This window comes from Dromaius novaehollandiae, chromosome 6 (genome assembly GCF_036370855.1).
Source record: "Dromaius novaehollandiae isolate bDroNov1 chromosome 6, bDroNov1.hap1, whole genome shotgun sequence".
Classification (NCBI taxonomy): Eukaryota; Metazoa; Chordata; class Aves; order Casuariiformes; family Dromaiidae; genus Dromaius; species Dromaius novaehollandiae.
Window position 1 is genome coordinate 25,809,199 of NC_088103.1, and position 18,689 is coordinate 25,827,887.

Genomic DNA, 18,689 nt, shown 5'->3' on the forward strand with positions numbered 1-18,689 from the left:
GAAGTCTACAACAGGGTCCCTGTACTGATAAGAACCCTTGAACAAACAGCTGGTGGCTTGTATGTGAAGTGGAAATGTTTCAGCTTTCCCTGAGGATGGGCTCAGATTGTTTCCTGCAGTTTTTGAAAGGCCAGATTCTTGCTTGATGTGAGTGGTCTTGCTCTGATGAGACCCTAGGTTTGCACTGGGTCCAAATTCCCATCCCCAGCAAAGTAGTCCTGATATCAAGAAGATGTTTGCTAACCAAGAGACACATATGGATTGATATGATTGATGAGTGTCTTTGATTTGTCATCTCTGAAATGTGCAATTGGGCCCCTATCTGCCCCTCCCAGGTAGCTGTATTGCAGTTAGATGCAACCTCAGCCAAGTTCATGGAGAGAGCAGGCCCTTTCCCCTTGTGGTAGGGGCAGAGGTGGTGCTAGGTGCAGGGAAACGGCGCTTCTTATGCTGTCTCCCCACCAATGGGTGATTGGCTGAATTTTAGTCTTCAGAAGTGTAACCACATATATCCACATGCAATACACAACCATTTACACACACCACCATTTTGCAAGCACTTGGCTTCTGATTTATTGCATTGGCTATTGGTTTACAAAGGTTGGGTACAAGACAGGTCTAATGGCCAGTCACTTAACTCTGCTGGCTTCTCCTCTGTCTAAAGCACACTTCAAACAGCAAAGTAGACAATAACCTCCCAGCCCAGGGGAAATCACTGTGATGGGCAGTAAGCTACCCCAGGGCCTGCAGCTGACAGGCTCTTCCCTCCCTACCTCAACTATAGCAAGGGAACAGAGATGCATCAACCCAATCTTCCTGCTGCTTGCTTAGCCTATAGAATATATACAATAAGTGGTAGAGAAAAACTGTTATGTATACATCACAGTAACTGTGCAATAAATTAAACTTCAAAGTGCTTCACTTTCCTATTTACAACACCATTAAATAGTAACTGACATTATTTTCTCAGGCTAGGAAGAAATATTTAGTTAGTTAGCTGACAGGGTAAGAGTGCTTGGCAAGTACACCAGGAGGTGGGGAATAGGCTCAGCTGGCAGCTCCTCTGTGGGGGAGATTTGGGAGTGAAGAGGGAGAGAAGAAGTATGAGGGTATCTTTATGGCATTAGTCAAGGGCTTTGGATGGGGTGCTGGGTGAAAAGAGTAGCCAGACCTGGGGGCTTAGAAGATACAGAGTAAGTGTGTGAAAGCAGGTGATAGGACCCCTCTTTTGGACAGCTCTTTAATGGGCAGGTCAAGCAGCAGCTTGAAATCTTGCTACTGGAGTCCCTCAAATGCAAAGTAAGGCACAGGAGAGCTTAGCAAATTTGTTAATGGATGGGATGTGAATTTGTGGCCATCCTGGAGGCTGGCTTGCTGCAGAAAGGGGTTAAGCGCTTTTTGTCTTCCCTCATAGTGCAGGGCCTAATAAAAGGCAGTGACAATTTCCTTAATGCCTCTATATATATATATATATATATTTTTTTGGATACAAGAAGCATCAAACAAGCCTCTTCTGTTTTAGGGACTACTGCCCTGAGTGGCCCAAATCTGGTGGTGTCTTCTGAGCTTAGTCATGCCTTCCTGGCAGTAGTCAGGAGTGTTGATCTCGCTTGCTCGAAAGCCCAGAGCAGGTGCTTTCTTGGGGAAGCAGACAAGCTCAAGAGAATGCAGGCCTCAGCAACGGGCTCTATTTTCTGCCATAAAACTGGAGTCAGCAAACAGAGTGACTCCGGTTCGAAGGGAGCAAATCTCACTGTGCTTTGTCGATACCTGAGGGTCTTTCCAGAAGTCATCAGCCACTGCACTAATGGGAGATGCCCTGTGTGGACATGGCCCTGGGACTTACACCAGTAATTTTCCATTATCCAAGCCCTAGTGAGATGGTGTCGGCTGAAGAGACCTTGTTTGGAAGTGGGACAAAACTAAGCCAAAAGGGAATGGTGCTGGGGAGATGGGGAGGGAAGGGGAAAAGATGAGCAAACAGGACCATGGAGGAGCAGGGGGCAGTTAGAGCTTCCTCTTGAGCTTGTGGCTGGCCCCACCACCCCCACTCCGCTCCCGCTTCTCCTTGCGGACACAGAAGTACTTGGTGACCCTTTTGCGGCACTGCTCGCACCGCACAGCACAGCACCAGTGGAACTTGCAGTTGCAGCTGGACACCATCTCGGCCCGCCTCTCCTCCACTGCCAGCCCGCAGTCCCCACACAGCCGCCGGCAGCTCCGCTTCTCCCACTTGCTGAGTGCCTTGCCTCGCTTCAGGCACTCCCTGCCTTCCGTGCCCAGCAGCCCCAGTGTCTTGTTCTCCAGGCAGTAGTCAGGAGAATCTTCTAGGTGGACCAGCTCCTTCTTGGAGATGGAGCTGAAGGTCTCGGCGATGGCCCCCCGGCTGGCAGCGCTGTTCCCTGCCCCCTGCAGCAAGTCCACCTTCAGGGCCTTGTGGTACCTCTCCTTGAGGTAGGTGCCCACCTCCCGAAACTCAGGCAGCTGCAGCCAGCAGGTCTGGGTGGTGCAGCTCCCAGACACGCCATGGCATTTGCATGTCCGCTTCATGGTCCCTTTCACGGCCTACAGGATGAGGAGAGAAAAGGATCTCAGGAAGAAGCCCAGAGGACTTGATGGGGTCATTTCCATACTGCAGCTCAAGGATAAGTTTGGCCCCAAGCCTGTGGAGGGATTTCCTATGGACAATAGCAGTGCCCAGGGACAGTTGTTTTAAAGATCACAGATTTGCTTCTCCAGGGTATGGTACTATTTACAATGGGAGGAAGGAGGAAGAGGGCACCAGGCAGGAGTTAACATTGTAATCATGGAGAGTTGGCTATGTTAGAACAAACAACATGCCTCCCTTTCTCCTCAGCAAGGTAATCATTTCTTCTGAGCACATGCTTTTAGCCACAGAAAGAAGCACAATTCTGCAGTGAATAGCCAGAGCAAAGCTGGTACCCAGATCTGGAAGCAGAGATGGGGCTCACCTTTCTACCAGCCTCGTTGTTGTGCAGGTTCATAGCAGCTCTAGCATCTTGTCCAGTCTCCAGAGCATCCACAAACTGCTTGGAAATGGCTTCCCCAAAGCCCACGTTATCGCTGCAGCCTCCCCACAGCCAGCCTTGTCCCCCTAGGGAAGGAGACAAGGTGAGCACTTTCAGGGAATCCCTCCCCTTCCTGGCTTGTGGCTCCAAGGATGAGAAAGGGTCCCAGAAGTGATGGAGGGAACGGAGTTGTGGGAGAATATCCAGCTTTTTGCCTAGTGATACTCCCAGATTCTCTCTTCTCTGGCTCATGCCATTTCTACAAAGATTTAGATATGAAGTGGTTCATGCAGGCAATGGCAGGGGGTTGTCCTGTGTTACCAGCCCAGGGACTTCCATGCTTTCTCTAGAGCAGGATTCAGAAGCTGTTAATTATCATGCATTAGCAGGCTTGTACAGATGAAGCAGCAGGTCTTTTATCCCCTTCCCTCAAACTCTGACTTTAACTGGTTCAGTTTGACTTGTAGAGGCAGCATCTCAGGTTGCCAACATGAATTAGTTAACTGGTTTACAGATCCTGTCAGAGCGGACAGATTCCCCTCCACTAGGAAACAAACCAACCCTAGTGCATGTGTACCTAGGAGGCCCTCTTTCTGGTATACCCAGGATCCCAAACTGATGCTGGACATCTCTAATGGGTCTAATTTTCTAATTATCATAAAGGGACAAAGGAGTCAGCACAGAACTGGGAAACTCCATAACCAGATATGGAAGTTACTTTTTCTAACTTGGGCTTGATAATTTAACTCAGCTGACATGAAACAAGTCACATGGTTTATTTTCCTTCTAGAGAAAAATGCCAAATTCTCTGTGAAGATTTGAAAGGTGAAATATTCTGGCTCTAAAGTGTCTTGGTGGTACATCTTGGGAGTTATGGTTTAATGGCCCTGTGCCTCTCTCTCTGAAAGGCCGGGCCCTTAACTGGGCTTCCATAGAGCATCGCAGTCCCCTTTCCCAGTGAAAGGCAGCAGTATCTCAGGGGACGAGAGTAATTGCAGTGGATGATGAAGTCCAGATCAAGGGCCCTGTGCCTAAGGGAGAATGGAAACACTAGCAAGCCCAGCTATAACAACTCTGAGTCAGCACAGTGGCATTCAGAACTGAATCATATTGTTTTGGAAAAACTCATATTTTCCTTCGCCTTCCAAGGGTTTAAATTGGCAATGGAAAATTTTCATGGAAAACAGACATGTTTTTTTGGGAAAAAAAAAGGTGTAGCATGACTAACTTGATTTTCCAGAGAAGTTAAAATTTGGTGCGTCATTGCCCAAGTCCTGCTCTCTTAGAGATGGGCCATCCCAGACATCAGACACCTGAGAAGCACTGGTTGTTTTTAAGACTATTAGCCAATAAAGCAAATTATGAAATATTGGACACTTCTGTTGAGTTTGTCATAAACTGAATAGTACTGTTGGGCAGTGCATGGCTCTTAAAATGTTTGGTAATTTGAAATGTGGCTTCTTTCCATTCAAAACAGAACACAAAAATGTTAATGTTTTCTGTGAGAGGTGAGTGGAGACCCCGAGCTGTGAAGCCTGGAAGTCTTGGGGGCCCCCACGAAGGGAAGGCCCATGGCTGCAGGCCTGGGTACAGCTGTGATGAATGTAATGGGGCGAAGGCTGCATGGTGCCACAGTGGTTCTGCTGACTGTGCCACACTGACTAATACTGATGTGGGTCTGTAGATGCCACCCTGCTTTCCCTTCCCTGTAATTCTAATAGTTATGTTCCTGGGCTACCCTGGTACTGTGGACCTGGGAGCCCCGAGGTCCCTGATCTGCACTTTTCTAACCAGACATACTATTTAGATATACAGCACCATATCTGCTCTTCCGCTTGTCTTACGCTTCCATTCCCTCCAGTGGTTTAAACTGAGTTGTTGTTAATTTGAACCAGAGGAGCTGCCACCCCCTTCCACATTCTTGCTCATTTTATTTCTCTAACAGAAGGTAATGGAAAACATCAAGGGCCTCAACTGGTGTAATTTGGAGGTGGCTCCATTAAGTTCCACAGAGCTACTTTATTTAAGCCAGACAAAACTCTGTTCTGGAAGTACCTGCAGGTGCTGGGACCAGGGGAAAGAGCTGTTTCTCCAGGCCTCCATGCAGGAGAGGAGAACAGCTTTCCACAGAGCGTGGGGCGTGAGAGATGGACCACAGCTCATCTCCTCCTTACCAAGCTGTCCATTGCGGGAGTCATCACAGCCACAGTTGTCAAAATCCCCCAGGCTGCAGTTCCGGGTCAGCGTGTACATGACACCCGCAGAGCTGATGGCATGGACGAAAGCAGTTTCTCGGTTGGCTGTCAAACGGGAATACAAGGAGAGGGGACATGCTAAGGATTTCATGGTGAGTTAGAAATGCTCCTGCCATGCAGGAGACTCGGTAGGGAGATATTTGCAATGTGCAGGTCTTTGTGGGTTGGAGAGGAACCACCCCCGTTGCCTGCATGTTAGATTAGCCTGGTCTTGTCTTGAGCTACAGAGGGACAGAAGCTCTGAAGTTTGATCCGGATTGACTTGTGCCATTTCCAAGAGCATGAAGGAGTTTTGGATGTCACCACTGGAGCTCACCAGCAGGGATGCAGCACAGACCAGTATGTCTTCCACCTCTTGCTAATACACTTCAGAGAGGAAAGGGCTCTGCAAAGATCAGAGAGCTCATGCTCTGCAGCCCACTTCAGCCTTAGCTTCTGCTAGGCACCAAGCTAGAGTGTGCAGGGCTCAGGGCAATGTCCATAACTGCCCACTGGGATCTGTGTGGTGATTATCAGCTCACTTCCCTGAGCCTTTGGCTTACGTTAAATATCAGCAAGGTCTGGATTTGAGCAGATAACCTAGACAGGAACAGTTCTGGGACCTGTTCCATGTCTCAGGGGTGTCACTTCATGCTGCAATTTCCTCCTCAGGGCCCCAGGCAACCTTTCTCAGGTTTTGAAGCCTCTGACTCCCTTCGCCTAGGGCCTTGGCCCTTCATCTACTGCCAGTGCCACCAAAGTCCTCAGGATCTCTGCTGTAACCAGGTCCTGCCTGTACGTAACAGGTATGAACTCAACCCAGCAGCGTACGTGAGTCTAGAGGATTCACGTCTACACTGAAGCATTTCCTGGCACCTGCAAATAGGTAAAGAAAGGGCTGGCAGAGAAAGGGATGCAGTGACAGTGACAGCACCCCCATGCCCTGTGCTGCCATGGGTCACTGGTGCTGGATTTCTGGCCAGGGTAACTCTGACATCTCAGTCTCCAGGAAGCTGTGGGAAGACTTCCCTCCCTTTCCTGCCACTTGGCCAGAGCACAGCCGCTGAAGAGCTCTTCGTTGCTCCCTTTAGCCAAATCCCTTTGCTCGCCTCTCCCTTACCCCCACTGGCTCTCAGCCTTCCCAGTACAACTTCGCCACAGGCATGACTTGGGCCCGGCATACCTGGCAGCCCTTGCGGCCTTTTTTGTCGACACTCCTTCGCGGGGCTGGCAGCCACTCAGGGAGCCAGCTGGGCCCGGCTGGGCAGCACCCTCCTGTCTCACACCAGCTGGGGCCCCAGCGAATCCCGAGGTGATGCCAGCACTGCGAGACTACCATGTCGGGAAGCTAGTTCCCAGCGTGTGTCTGGGGAGAGGACCCTCCTGAGACAGGGACATGCTAGGCGGAGGAGGAGGAAAGGAGGCACTTGCGAAGAGAGGAGGGGCCCCTGGGCGCTAACCTGCAGCAAAGGGGTCTCGGTAGTGGCACCCAATGCTTTCCTTACCGCTGCGCAGCCCGCCGTGGCTGGAGAGCTGCAGCGCCCGCTCAGGGCAGTTCCAGCGGTCCCACGCAAACTGGAACTTGCACTCCTCGATGCCGCTCTGTGCCCCCGCCGCCACGCTGCTGGAGTAGATGAGATAGGCCTAGGAGCAGAGCAGGGGTCAGGAGGGGAGATGCCTCCTCAGGCAGCGCCGTGTTAGTGGTGGAGGGGCCGGGGTGCCTGGCACAGAGACGGGCCCCACTCCAGTACCCCTCGGGCTAGCATTACCCTGCAAGACCAGAGTCGCGATTCCTTGGCTAGCAGGCAGAGACAGCACCGTGTGTGAGGGGGGGTTGCCGGGAATTTCCCCGGGCTGCTCCCAGGCCATCAGGGCTCAGGACAGTCACTTAACAGCCAGATGCTCTGGTTTCCACTCCACGTAGTGCAAAGTCAGTGTAGCCCCAGCCTCTTCCCACCAAGCTGTGAGGCCGACATGGCCGTAGTTTTCCTGCCCTGCCCTCCAAGGTGGATGTGCTATGTGCTGGGATGTTTGGTGCTTCGGGGTTTAGACGGATGGAGGGGCACACCCAGTGCACACACCCCAGGGAGAGCAGGAGGGGCTGTACTTCAACTGCAAAGGACTCTTACACCATCTTACAGAAACAAGACATGCAAAACTGAGGAGCATTCTTGGGTTTAGTTGCCCAAGGCACCGGCGATTGCTGGCAGCAGCGGGAAATACATTTTCTGCTGTACTGGGTCAAAGCCTGAGTCTCCCTGGAGGAGAAGGGCGAGCGGAGGTGTTGGCTGTCAGCCATGCTAGGGAAATCCTGGCTTCCCCTCAGAGACCAGGTTGCTCCAGGCCACAGGCCCCTCAGCCTGCCTCCCCTTCCCACAGCCTCAGGGGGACGGGCTCTGTTTTGAGGTTGCTCCACCATAGTGTTAGGAGCTTCCGCAAGAGCTAGCCATGCTTGAAGGTGTTTCTGAGTAATAGCTGTGCTTTTTAAAGATGAATTTTTCAGGAGGGGTAAAAATCTGGGATGAATTTGACAGCTGGTTCCGGCTAGAAAAAAATCCTCTGAAAGCAAGTGCAAGGAGAAAAGGAGGAAAAACACTGAAAAAGGTCCTGACAAGTCCAGCTGTGCTCCTTGGGGAAGTATGTTTTGCAAGACCCACAGAAAGGGCCCTTTCACCTCAGTGAACATAGGTCCTGATGTAACCTGATCGCTGGGAAGCAATAGATGACAGGTGAGATCCTCAGCTGGTGTCAATAGACACATCTCCAAAATCTGGAGATGGACCCCCTTGGGCCCTCTTTGATCAAGGCTGGCACAGCCCAAGGAAATACTGATTGTACCAGCTTGTTTCTGGCTCTCCCCTGCATTGTCCTTGGAAAACTGGGTGCCAGGAGAGTGCTGGCCGAGGCTGGAGAAAGAGAGGGAAACATGGAGCCTCCTCCCCTCCTGGTTTAGTGGAACTGGGGATAGACATCAAAGGGATTTCTCTTACCTTGGGGCCTGTCATCAGGAAATTATTCACTGACCTGGAAGAGAGAGAGAGACACACACAGTGTGAGTGGGGAGAGGGTGGTGGTAGAGGGCCAGGGAATGCCTGGCATCCCAGGGCTCTCCTCTCACCCCCTGGCTCCAGGCATCTTTGGCCTCACTGCTGCATGGAGAGGCAGTGCCTTCTCCTTCCCCTCATCCGGGCTGTACCTTCCCTGCCCACCCAGCCCTGGGAATCCCTCCTCCCACTCTCAGCCTTCTTGGGCCTTTCCCCTAGGATGAGCATGCTCTCCCCTGTACTTGCTTTCCCCTACTCCCTCTCCATGTCTGCTCTAGCCCCTGGGGGTGACCCCCTCTCCTCTTCTCTCCTTTCCTCTCCTCTCCCTCAGGCCAGTTGCATACTCACCTCCTTTCCTCCCCCAGCTGCAGTCCCCTTGCCCTCTCTCACCCCTCTTCCCTTCTGCTTTCCTCCTTGTGGCTGCCTTTCACACTAATTTCCCCATTTTTAGTGCTTTCCTCTTCCCACAGCCTTTCCCTTTGCCTTATCAAATGTCTGCTCAGCTCAGCCTAGCTCCCTGGGAGCCTCTCTGGTGCCTCCCACCGCCCCGCGTGCCAGCACTGCCGAGCCCAGCACGGTGGCAGCTCACCTCTCGGCAAGGGATCTCACAGCGGGGAGATCGCATTGCTTCTCCTTCACAGCGCTCGTCCCCATGGGATCCCCCAGATCCCAGCATCCCTGACCTCTGTTGGCCCGTAGTCTCTCTTTGGTGGCTATTGCTGCACTAGCCGAGCACCGCACCGGGCACATTTGTCACCCCGACCCTGCTGGGTAGCCCTGTCATCCCTCCCGTGCCGAGAGGGGAGTGTGCGGATTTGCCCCGGGTCATTCAGGAAGTAAATCGGGGAGCGGAGCTGTGCAGCTTGTGCCCTCCGTGCCGTGCTGCCCTCGGGCTCCCGCAGTCGGCACCAGCTGGGCGTGCAGAGGCATTGCTGAGGTTTGGGGGCACTGGGTTTGCTGGTTGTGTTCCTCTGGATTTTGTCAATGAAATAAATAGAACAGGATCTTTGTATTTCTGTCTTGAACCAAGATGAAAGTATGCAGCAATTTCGAAAAACTAAAATGGGACAGTATGTTCCCAAGTTTCAGCTGGCCTCAAAAAAAAACCCTCAAAAGGGTTTTCCTTCTGTGATGTGGTATCTTTTCATGCTTAATAATAGCCAGCAACTTGAAAAGTGCTAGTCAAAATTAATCTTTCTGATGTTTTCTAAGTGAAATATGAAACTCAAGATGAATTGTTTCAAAAGTTGTCTACTTGTAAGTATTCCTGCAAAACATTTGATTTTGTCACTATTAATGGAAAACTGTTCCATTGAAAATGTTGGGGTCTGTTTTAGTAATTTTAAGTCTCAGGCTCCAGCAACCTTCAGCTCCGGGAGTCAAGTGATTCTCCCCTCTTTGTTCTTTGGATCAGCAGTTCCTAGTTTTTGTGCAGAAGGGAAAAGACTTCAAAATGTGGTCCCTATCCCTAAGGATGTTGGAAGGCAAATAAAAGGAACACTAATATTTATTTTAAAATCACAAGATTTTAAGATCAATTTCACAGCCTTCTGGCACCTGTTTTTTGCTTCCCGGCAGCTTGCCATGGCCCAACGAGGTCATTAATCCATTCCTCCCACTTCCAGGTGGGAGGGGAGGAAAAAGCAAACCAGCTCACTCAGCTCATTGCTCCCACCTGACTCCTCCATGCCCCAAAGCCCTGGCCATCACTGCTGGTACCGGGTGCTCTGTGTAGCTCTCACCAGGGCACCGTGGGCCTAACTTCAGCCCTAGTGACGGGAGGCTTTGTCCTTCCCTCAGCCAGCAGCTGCCTGCTGAGGATGAGCTCTCTTCGCAGGGTGCTAACAGCATCCTGACTTTCCCAGTGTTTTGGGGGGCGGTAGAAGGTGGCACTCATCTGTGAGGCACCGAGGCAGAACTGGAGCTCTCAGCTGTTCCCAAGTGATCCCCAGACACGGCCTCTCAGACAGGTTATCCCCTGCTCAAGCCCCACGCTGGCCAGGCAGCAGACAGGGCTCTTGTGCGTGTCCGTGGTTCCTAGGTTTTAACAGCTTCCCCCCGCAGCAGAAAAGAGGGAGAGGAGGCAGCTGCATCACGTGCCACACTTTCATGCTTAACAGAGTGAAAGGACTGAAATAACACTTTGCCGGTGGGCAGGGTCCCTGTGTCTTTCCTTCCAGGGTGCTCTTCTAGACTTGTCACTGAAACTGCATTTTAGCAGATGCCACGTGCCGAATCAGGGCCGGGGGAACAGAGACCGGAGCAGCTGAGGGTGCTGCCGTTGCCCTCTGTAGCCTACAGCCCTTTGGGCAAGCAGCTTGCTTTTCTTGGCTTGCAGATTGTGTGTCCCCTGGACTTTTGTTGACAAACCCCAGAGCTTGAAGCCCAGCGCCAGCCGCCATCTAAGGCCAGGTACCAGTGTGATCGCACATGAGCACAGACCGTTTTGAAGAGGGGCTGCAAAGAGCAATTTAAAAGCAGTGCTGAATTCTGTTCAGTCTCTGCTCTGTCCTGCAAGACCTGCAGCCCAAACACACTGAGGGCTGAGCACAGGTGACATGATGCAGAGCTGGGGCACCACGCAGCTCGGACCCCGGGATGTGGGTGGCCTTGTACAGGCTGCACTGAAATCCCCTGCTCATAGCTTCCCTGCTCTTGCTTCCTCAACATGCACATGTCCAGGCATATTTTCTCACAGCTGTGTACATACAGGCCAGTGTCCAACTATATATTTCTCCGCTGGCAACATCTCCACCTGCTTCCTCCGTTCACTGCAGCCCTGGGGTCTTTCACACACACCACCACAACCGTTTGTAGGCCTGTGCTAGAAACCAGGGTCACAGAAATGGTCTGGATCTCTTTCTCCAGCAAGAGAAAGTCTATTTCAATGCAAATAGTCAGTGTGTTAGGGACCCCATGGTGCAGTGACCATCACTAGGAATTCGGAGGGTGGCTGGGTGAATCCAGCTTAGCTGTGCCACTGCAGAAAGGATCAGGGCTTTAAAAGGGCCCAGGAGGCCATCCTAACTATTCCTAGCCAGAAATAAAACTAGATGAGGGAGGGTTTACAAGATCTGCAAAATTACTCTCATCATCCATCCTGTTGAGTCTCTGGAGTGTCTCACTGGGCTGCACCCAGACACCCTACAGAGATGGGTAAGTGTCCTTGTCCCCAGGAAGGACACTGAGGACCAGAAATGTGAGCAGGGCTGACAGAGACCTAGCAATGACAGGGGAAAGCTAGAGCACATACCAAGGGAAACAGGGCTCTTCAACTTCTAAAGATGATGTTCCGTTTTAAATGTTGGTTGTCTCCCAGTGGAGGATGCCTCTCCTTCCCCTTTTAGCTAGCCCTTGCAGAGCCTGAGCTTTAATTTGCATGCCCCACTCTACCATTGGACTACCCAGGAGTGATGCCTGAAGCCTTGGTTTCTGCTTCTCTGTCTCTGTTGTGTTGCTGGCTGGGATCCACTCCGTTCCCTGAAAATTCCAGTAGTAGAGTTGGGCAGAGAGGTCAGAAGTGGTAGGATGGGACTACAGTTTCAGTTCAGTTCCCTCTCATGGCCCTCACATCAGCATTTGAAGACAAGGGGCTGTGGGACCTTCTATGTCTGCCTGTGGGCTCAAGCTTGCAGGGGCTGGAGAATCCCCCTCTGGATGACCCCTCTCGCACCCCAAAGTGCCAAGGCCACCAGGCTTTGCAGCAGTGTTCCTCACCGAAGAGCAGCTGATGCCTCAGCCACAAAGGCAGCTGCCCAGACCTGTGCAATCCGGGCACACGTGCCCCTTCCCTTGCTTCGTTACAGCCACACACAGCCTGGGCTAGAGGGACCATCCTGAAAGGTGACTGCTGCACACCATCACACTCCCACTGGCACCAGCGAGCCCTGCAGACATTTCCCGTCCTGGGGGGTCTAACGCCCCTTTCCCAGCACATATGCCACTCGGGCTGTGTGTGCCATGTGTTTCGATGAGGGATGTGAGAAGCTCTAGCCAGAAGCTAGTCGGAGACCCCAATGCCTGGCGGAGCTGCTCCTGCAGCCTGGATGGGGCTGGCAGCGTGGCTGGTGGGGCTCAGGTGCGGAGCACGGCTGCGTGGCCTGGGGTTTTCTGCACACCGGGTAAAAGGCAGATCAGGGGATGGATGCTGGCTGCGTGGGGAGGCAGGAAGGAAGGTTCGGTTACGGGTGCCACAGGGATGCTCTACAGTGTTTTCAGCTGAGAGCTGGCTGTCCAGCTGGTCAGCAAGCCTCCTCCCTGAGGGATGGGAGAGCTAATGAAGGAGCTTTGGATATTTTGTTCCCTGGGTGTTTTCAAGCAGTGTTTTTTGGTGCTACAGGTATTGCTGTTTAGACAAAGGCACTGTTGTGTTGTGATACAAATCCAAAATGCAGAGAGAGATACCAGCCACATGAGAGATTCAGTGAGGATATTCCCCTGCCCTGGAAAACTGCTCCTGAGGTCAGTGAGCCCATCTCACCTTAACTAGAATTGCCTTCATGGAGGTCCTCTCAGATGCACCACAAGAAGGAGATCTAGCTACTGTAGCTTGGGCAAAATCGTAGGAAACCTGCTCTTTGTTATTCAGTGAAAGTATCTTACCTTGTTTAGAACTAGCTGAGAGTTTACAAAGAGTTGAGAGAACTAGTTTCTGAAGTTTCTCTTTGGAAAGGCTAAATTTTTTTGTGAAAATGTACCCACAGTGAAGCTTGCATTGGGAAAGACTCCTCTGGGTGAAAACGGGAGAGAGGGCTGTGGCCAGGGCAGGGTGTGAGGGTAAGCACTCCTCATCTCTTTGTTCCAGGCCAGAGATTCAAACCCGGCTGTTCTTCAACCCCTGTGGGTGCTTTTGCACTAAGTTGATGACTGTTTTGCAGTGGAATTTTCCCTTGGGAGCTGCTTCTGCATTGTACAGCTAATTAAATATTTCCTGGGACTCAGAGAGACGGGATCTGTCGCCTGGTGATTAGAGCATCGGGTGACCTGAATCACATAGGGGCATGAACCTGGGTCTTTTCAGACTTTGTAAGCTCCATGGGTCCCCATCTTAGTGCAACTGTGTAGTCGCATGAACAAGTCATTTTTCCTTCTGTTTTCCTTCCTGTGCTCTGCCTTTTCCTTAAGTGCTTCGCTACGGGGACGGCTCTAGCTCGTTCATCATCACGTCAGTGCAAATCTGACCTCCAGGAAGCAGCTGTGAGAAAATTCTGGTAAAATGCCCTCACGTAGGCAAGACTAAGAGAAAGCAAGTCCTCTCTTGTCCTGCTTTTGAGACCAAACCAAGAGATACATCCCATCTGCATTGCTTCCCACTTCCTTGGTGGGAAACGCTGAATTCACGACACCCCAGAAGTATCTGTTTCAAAGCCTTGCTGGCTTCATCTTGGGTTAGAAACACCTGAGCAGCTGCAAGGATGGCTTTTGGAGCAGGGCAGTAATCCACAAGCACAGGGTTTACAAAGACCCAGCCCGCTAGCAGGTGTCAGTCTTCATAACTGCATTGAAGCAGAGGGTCTGTTCCTCCCAGGATAAACCTCGAGGTTCACAAAAAGGCCAAGTTCAGGATATGCCAATTCACCATCTGCAGCTGAGCAAAAGGTACAGTAGCAATTTCCCAGCAGGATATTCTAAACATTTTTATTAAGTTGGAGAGACAGAAGGCATTTGCCCTGGGCTCTCTGATCAGCAGGCATGCTGCAGCGGAGGGGTTGTAGGAGTCAGGCATGTAAAGGAGTCATTTAGATTCATATACCTAACCCCCCCCATTTAACTCTTGCAGCTGCAGGTGGACTGAGGAGAAGGGGAGGGGGGACAGGTTGGCTATCAGGATGCTACGCACTGCAGGGCAGTCATGTGGCTGGGAGGTAGCTGGAATTTTGTTATTTAAGTCGAGAAGGAACAAAAAGTAATAATGGAGGCAAATTCTCTGTGCTTTGTCTTTGCCCATATCATATAGCTAAGAAAAATACCTCTCTATTCTGGATATATTCCCCAGTGATGGCAGGGAGCAAATTTGCCACTCATGCCACAAATGTAATGCAATATAGACAATAGCAGTAATCTCTGCATTATAAATGGGAATCACTATGAAAATGAATCTCTCTTCATTTTTGCCTCTGTAGGCAAAAAAAGATGGGGTCTTTTACTACTAATCCATGCCACTGCAAAGGAAAGCAGAATCTAACCCTAAACTAACTAGCTGGCCACACCAGCAACTGGTGTAAAGCAGCCCAATTCCAGCAATTTCAGTGTTGCCACACTGATTAAAAACATGAAAGGAAGCTCTTGATACAATTTTTCTGCTTCAGCAGAGCTTGTGGGGATTCCAGCTATCTGCTACGCTTTCATTCCCCCTTCAAATTCCAGGGAAGTGTTATGTGGATTAAAACAGGAGCACAGATAGACGTTGGCAGGTAGCAAGAGAAGGGTCTCACTGAGAATTTCGGTCCGTTCCGCAGCCCGAGCAGGGCATGCTTCTTTGCTAACCACAACTCAACTCTGCTTATCCAGGGTGAAAACAAACCTGGGGCAAGTGATGTTTCATTACATCCTATATTACAGATTTATATCAAAGCTAATGAATGTCTACTGCAGGAGTTATTTAACATAGCTGTGTTGGAAACAACAGCAAATTACCCTGCCAAGCAGCCATCCCGTTATATTTTATACACATGAAACACCAAAAAGCTTTTGACAATTTCAGCTCAGTTACAATTTTACCAATAACTGCATTCCCCTCCTCAGTTTTGTTGAATAAGCATCAATCTTCATCACTTGGAATATGCCCTGAGAGTCTCGTCAAGTCTCACATGAAAATATTTTTTTGGTGCTTGATCATCCACGAACAAGCTAGTGCGCTGCTGATCCAGCTCTCTCTTTTTAGAAAAGTATATGGTTGCATTTAGATCTTTACTGTCATTATTGTAAATACAGAAAATGGATCCAATTTCACTTTGGATCTGAATCTTGTTCTCTAGTAAAAGAAAACCCTCAAGTTATTAGAAAAACAGCGACACTGGAAACTAGACACAACCTCATAGCTGAAGTGTTAAAAACAACTAGAAGCAAGTTGTCATGTTATAGATTGTTGAATTTTTTCCACAAGATAGGAGACTAGGAGGCAACTTGCTAACATTTGGGGGCTCTACTTTTTTTTTCTTCTTTTCTTTGTTACTGTTTTGTTATATATATATATATATATATATATATATTTCTTCCTAAATGCAACCCTGATATTTTATTTGTCTGGAAATACACTGGCCATCCAACCTAGCCAACACAGTAAAATCACCAGAGGCCTCAAATAAGCATTCAGAGAAAGGAAGTGACCATCTATATAAAAAATATTAGATATTGATCTAAATGTCTGCCCTTCCCCCCAGATTCATGTGGTCAGATCACAGAAAAAATAATCTTGTTGCATTTTTAATGATTGGATCAGATAAAGAACAGTAAGAATTGCAAGCAGGACTTTTGCATGATTTCCACGAACCTTACTTTTTTTCCCTTCAAGAATTAAGGGAGAGGGTCTATAATAGGATAATGGGGAATAAAATTTTTGCAATATTTCCTGAAATTCCTTTCTCTCAGAAAATCATGACCTATCAGCAAGACATCTACAGAAGGAGGACTATCTTGAGCTATAAATTTTTCCCTTAAATAAAAACTTCCAAAAGGCACAAAGAGCACTTAGACACCCAGCTTTCTTTGAAAATGTCTGAGATTTGTGTATTTAACTACACTTTGTGCTTCCAAAAATTCTAGCCTTTGAACTTTTCCTAACAAGCTTTGATTTTTTTCTTTTAGCATATGCTAAACCTGTTTATATTGAGGAAAAGAAGGTAAACATAAGGGGAGATAGAGAAAAGCAAAGGAGAATCAGCATGAGTTCTTGCCTGGCCTCGCTGCATAAAATTACATATTCTCCTTGTTCAAGATGGGGAATTTATCTTGAATTTGCTATTCTGTAATATTTAGAAATATACAAACAGTTGCATATTTTTTGGGGGGAAGGGAGGAGAAAAGCTTGGAGAGAACATGGATTTCATCCCCAGCGTAATGGGAGTGAGCTCCCATTTAGTCTTGAGTTTCTCTTTCTGTAATTTTGGCTTCTCCATCCATGGTAATAACTCTAGAGATCTGCTATAGGGCAGGCAGGGGATTTTAGTCACTGAATGGGAAAAGACTTCCCTTGCTGTTAGAGATAAGGCTGTAACCCACTGCACAGATTCCCCAGGGCATCACAGAAAGAGAGAATGAAGTGTGGGTACTCAGTAGAAATTACATATGAAAAAATACCTGCAGAGCCAGGTCGCTTGAGTCCACCTCCACATGAGAATGGGACAGGTATACTCCCGAAAGGAATGATACTAGATTTTATGTAAGCGTAATCTTTTTCTGTCCACCTTGTAAAATGTTTCTGGAAATCAAAGTAAAACCACCCTGAGGACAGAGCAATATGCCCACCAGAGATGACTGCTGGCTTATACCGGGGTGATGGTCTGACGGGGTCCAGGTGGTTGGGAACCATTTGAAAAGGGAGCCAAACCTTAGCAGGCTCCACACCAAAATTTCCTTCTCCCAGGAAATCCAAACACCTGAATTTCAGACATATGTAATCCTGTCCCTGTGCCTGCCAGGGAGTCCGGGTTTCAGTCTGTTCTTACGGAGTGACTCTCCTGTGCATTTAACTTATCCCTGCTGTCTCTGAGCTCTTAATCAGCGACTGTCCTCTTTGGAGAAAACAAGAGAAGCCCCATTTGATTAAGACAAGAGACAAGCAGACTGTGAGCCTTTGGGAAAAAAAAGAAGAAAAAGAAATCCCCAGCTGTCCAGTTGGGTTATCTTCCCAGTTGGAAATGAGGGGCAAAATCTTCCTGACTGCTCTCAGGGCATCTACTCTAATTCACATTAGGTCATGATTTGGTCCATAAAATTACTACAGAAAGTTGAGAGAGGAAAAGGGGGCTTTTTCTGCTTAGGTCAAACCTCTCTAACACTGAGCATGTTTCAAATTAGTTAAATATCTGATCCCATTAAAGGCCAGAACTCAGTTAAGTGGAAAAGAGGGGACATTTAGGAAGGTGAAGAGGAATACCCGTAGGGTCTCTGGGAAGAGCACCTGCCTGTGACACAGACTGAGGTGCTCCCAATACTCACCAGGCACAGCAGGATTGGAAGAAGGGAGCGAGGAGGAAGATGCCCAGATAAGGGTCCATGTGAAACACAAAATCCAAATAAGGAGGGAGAAAGGAGATCTTAAAAAAACCTTGGGTACCACCACCAGGGAAAAGAAAAAAAAAAAAAAAGAAGAAACACAACAAAATTAGGGAAGGGATGGAGTTATTTTCCACTCGGCGCTCCTGGTGTGATGAAGAGGCATATGCCCCCTGAATCCCAACTTCTGTGAAGGGTAACCAATCCTAAAGTAAGAGCTAAAGGGGGTTGGTGAAATGGAGCCGCAGAACTTCCTAAGAAGAGATTATCTACTTAATTAAAGATTTTTTTTTCCCTAAGTCCTTCAGCCAATCAGGACTCAAGTGCCAGAGAGAGATTGAACTGATGAAAAGAACACCCCAGGTTCCTCGAAGACAAATGCACCACGAAAGGGATAAGAGGGAGGGAAAAGGAAAAAAAAAAAAAAAAAAAAAAAAGGAGAGAGAGAGAGGGAGAGAGGGAGAGAGGGAGAAAGAAAGAGACAGAGCAAATCCCTTAAAGTAGTCACTAGATTCAGTCTCCACCAGAAATGCCTTCCTCTCCATCCCCCAAAGGTGACTTGAAGGGCTGCTTTCTGTGAGCCCCATCCCTCCTGCCTTTGGGATGTCACTGATAGCTGAGGCCGGGGTCCACCGGGTGCTGTGAGATGGGGCTCGGGGTCAGGCCACCAGTGCCGGTCTCTTGGCAGCTGTGGAGCATGCTTGGGGAGAAGGATGCGAAAGGATACACTGACTCTGGGTCTGCCTCTGTCTGCCCTAGGGGTTTAGGAGGAATCGGGGCCAGATCTAGCTGACCCAGCCTCAGCATGGTGACCTGCCCTTTCCTCCCAGCTGCTGTCTGCAATACACCATCCTCGCCCTGCAAGAAAGCCCTCTGACTACCTCCTCGCTTTCCCTCTTGATTTTTGCAATCAGGGTTTCCCACAATGTGCACAGGAGGGGATCTTTCGTTTGGGAGAACTAGTGGTGAGGGATTTTCCCAGGCCAAGAGTTACTGGAGCTGCCTGGAAATGCTCCCAGCCTGTCCCTCCAGGCCATGTGGGACATGCCACAGTTACTGCTACGCTGCACACTGCAGCCACCCTGAGTGTCCCCGGTGGATGACACCTGGCCTGACCTCCCTGTCCTGGATCTGCAGGAGCATCCTCTGTGCCAGCCCAGGGGCAC

At 49.5% G+C, this 18,689-nt stretch overlaps 1 protein-coding gene across 1 annotated transcript; it reads right to left on the reverse strand.

Moving 5' to 3' along the window:
- Positions 1-1,959: 1,959 nt before the first annotated feature.
- Positions 1,960-17,611, reverse strand: WNT8B (Wnt family member 8B). The gene is made up of 6 exons (XM_026094883.2): positions 17,467-17,611; positions 8,254-8,287; positions 6,769-6,907; positions 5,204-5,329; positions 2,973-3,115; positions 1,960-2,565 (listed from the first exon to the last, which is right to left on the reverse strand). Exons 1-6 carry the CDS (start codon positions 17,523-17,525, stop codon positions 2,008-2,010), a joined length of 1,059 nt encoding a protein of 352 aa, XP_025950668.1. The 5' UTR covers positions 17,526-17,611; the 3' UTR covers positions 1,960-2,007.
- Positions 17,612-18,689: the final 1,078 nt, after the last annotated feature.

Bases quoted from the DNA above. Each gene is read 5' to 3' on its own strand.
- WNT8B (XM_026094883.2), bottom strand. From the start codon at position 17,525: ATGGACCCTTATCTGGGCATCTTCCTCCTCGCTCCCTTCTTCCAATCC. The intron at 8,288-17,466 runs GTGAGTATTGGG...TCTCTCTTCCAG, and splicing joins TTCCAATCCTGCTGTGCCTG to GTCAGTGAATAATTTCCTGA. The intron at 6,908-8,253 runs GTAAGAGAAATC...CTCTGCTCCTAG, and splicing joins TCCTGATGACAGGCCCCAAG to GCCTATCTCATCTACTCCAG.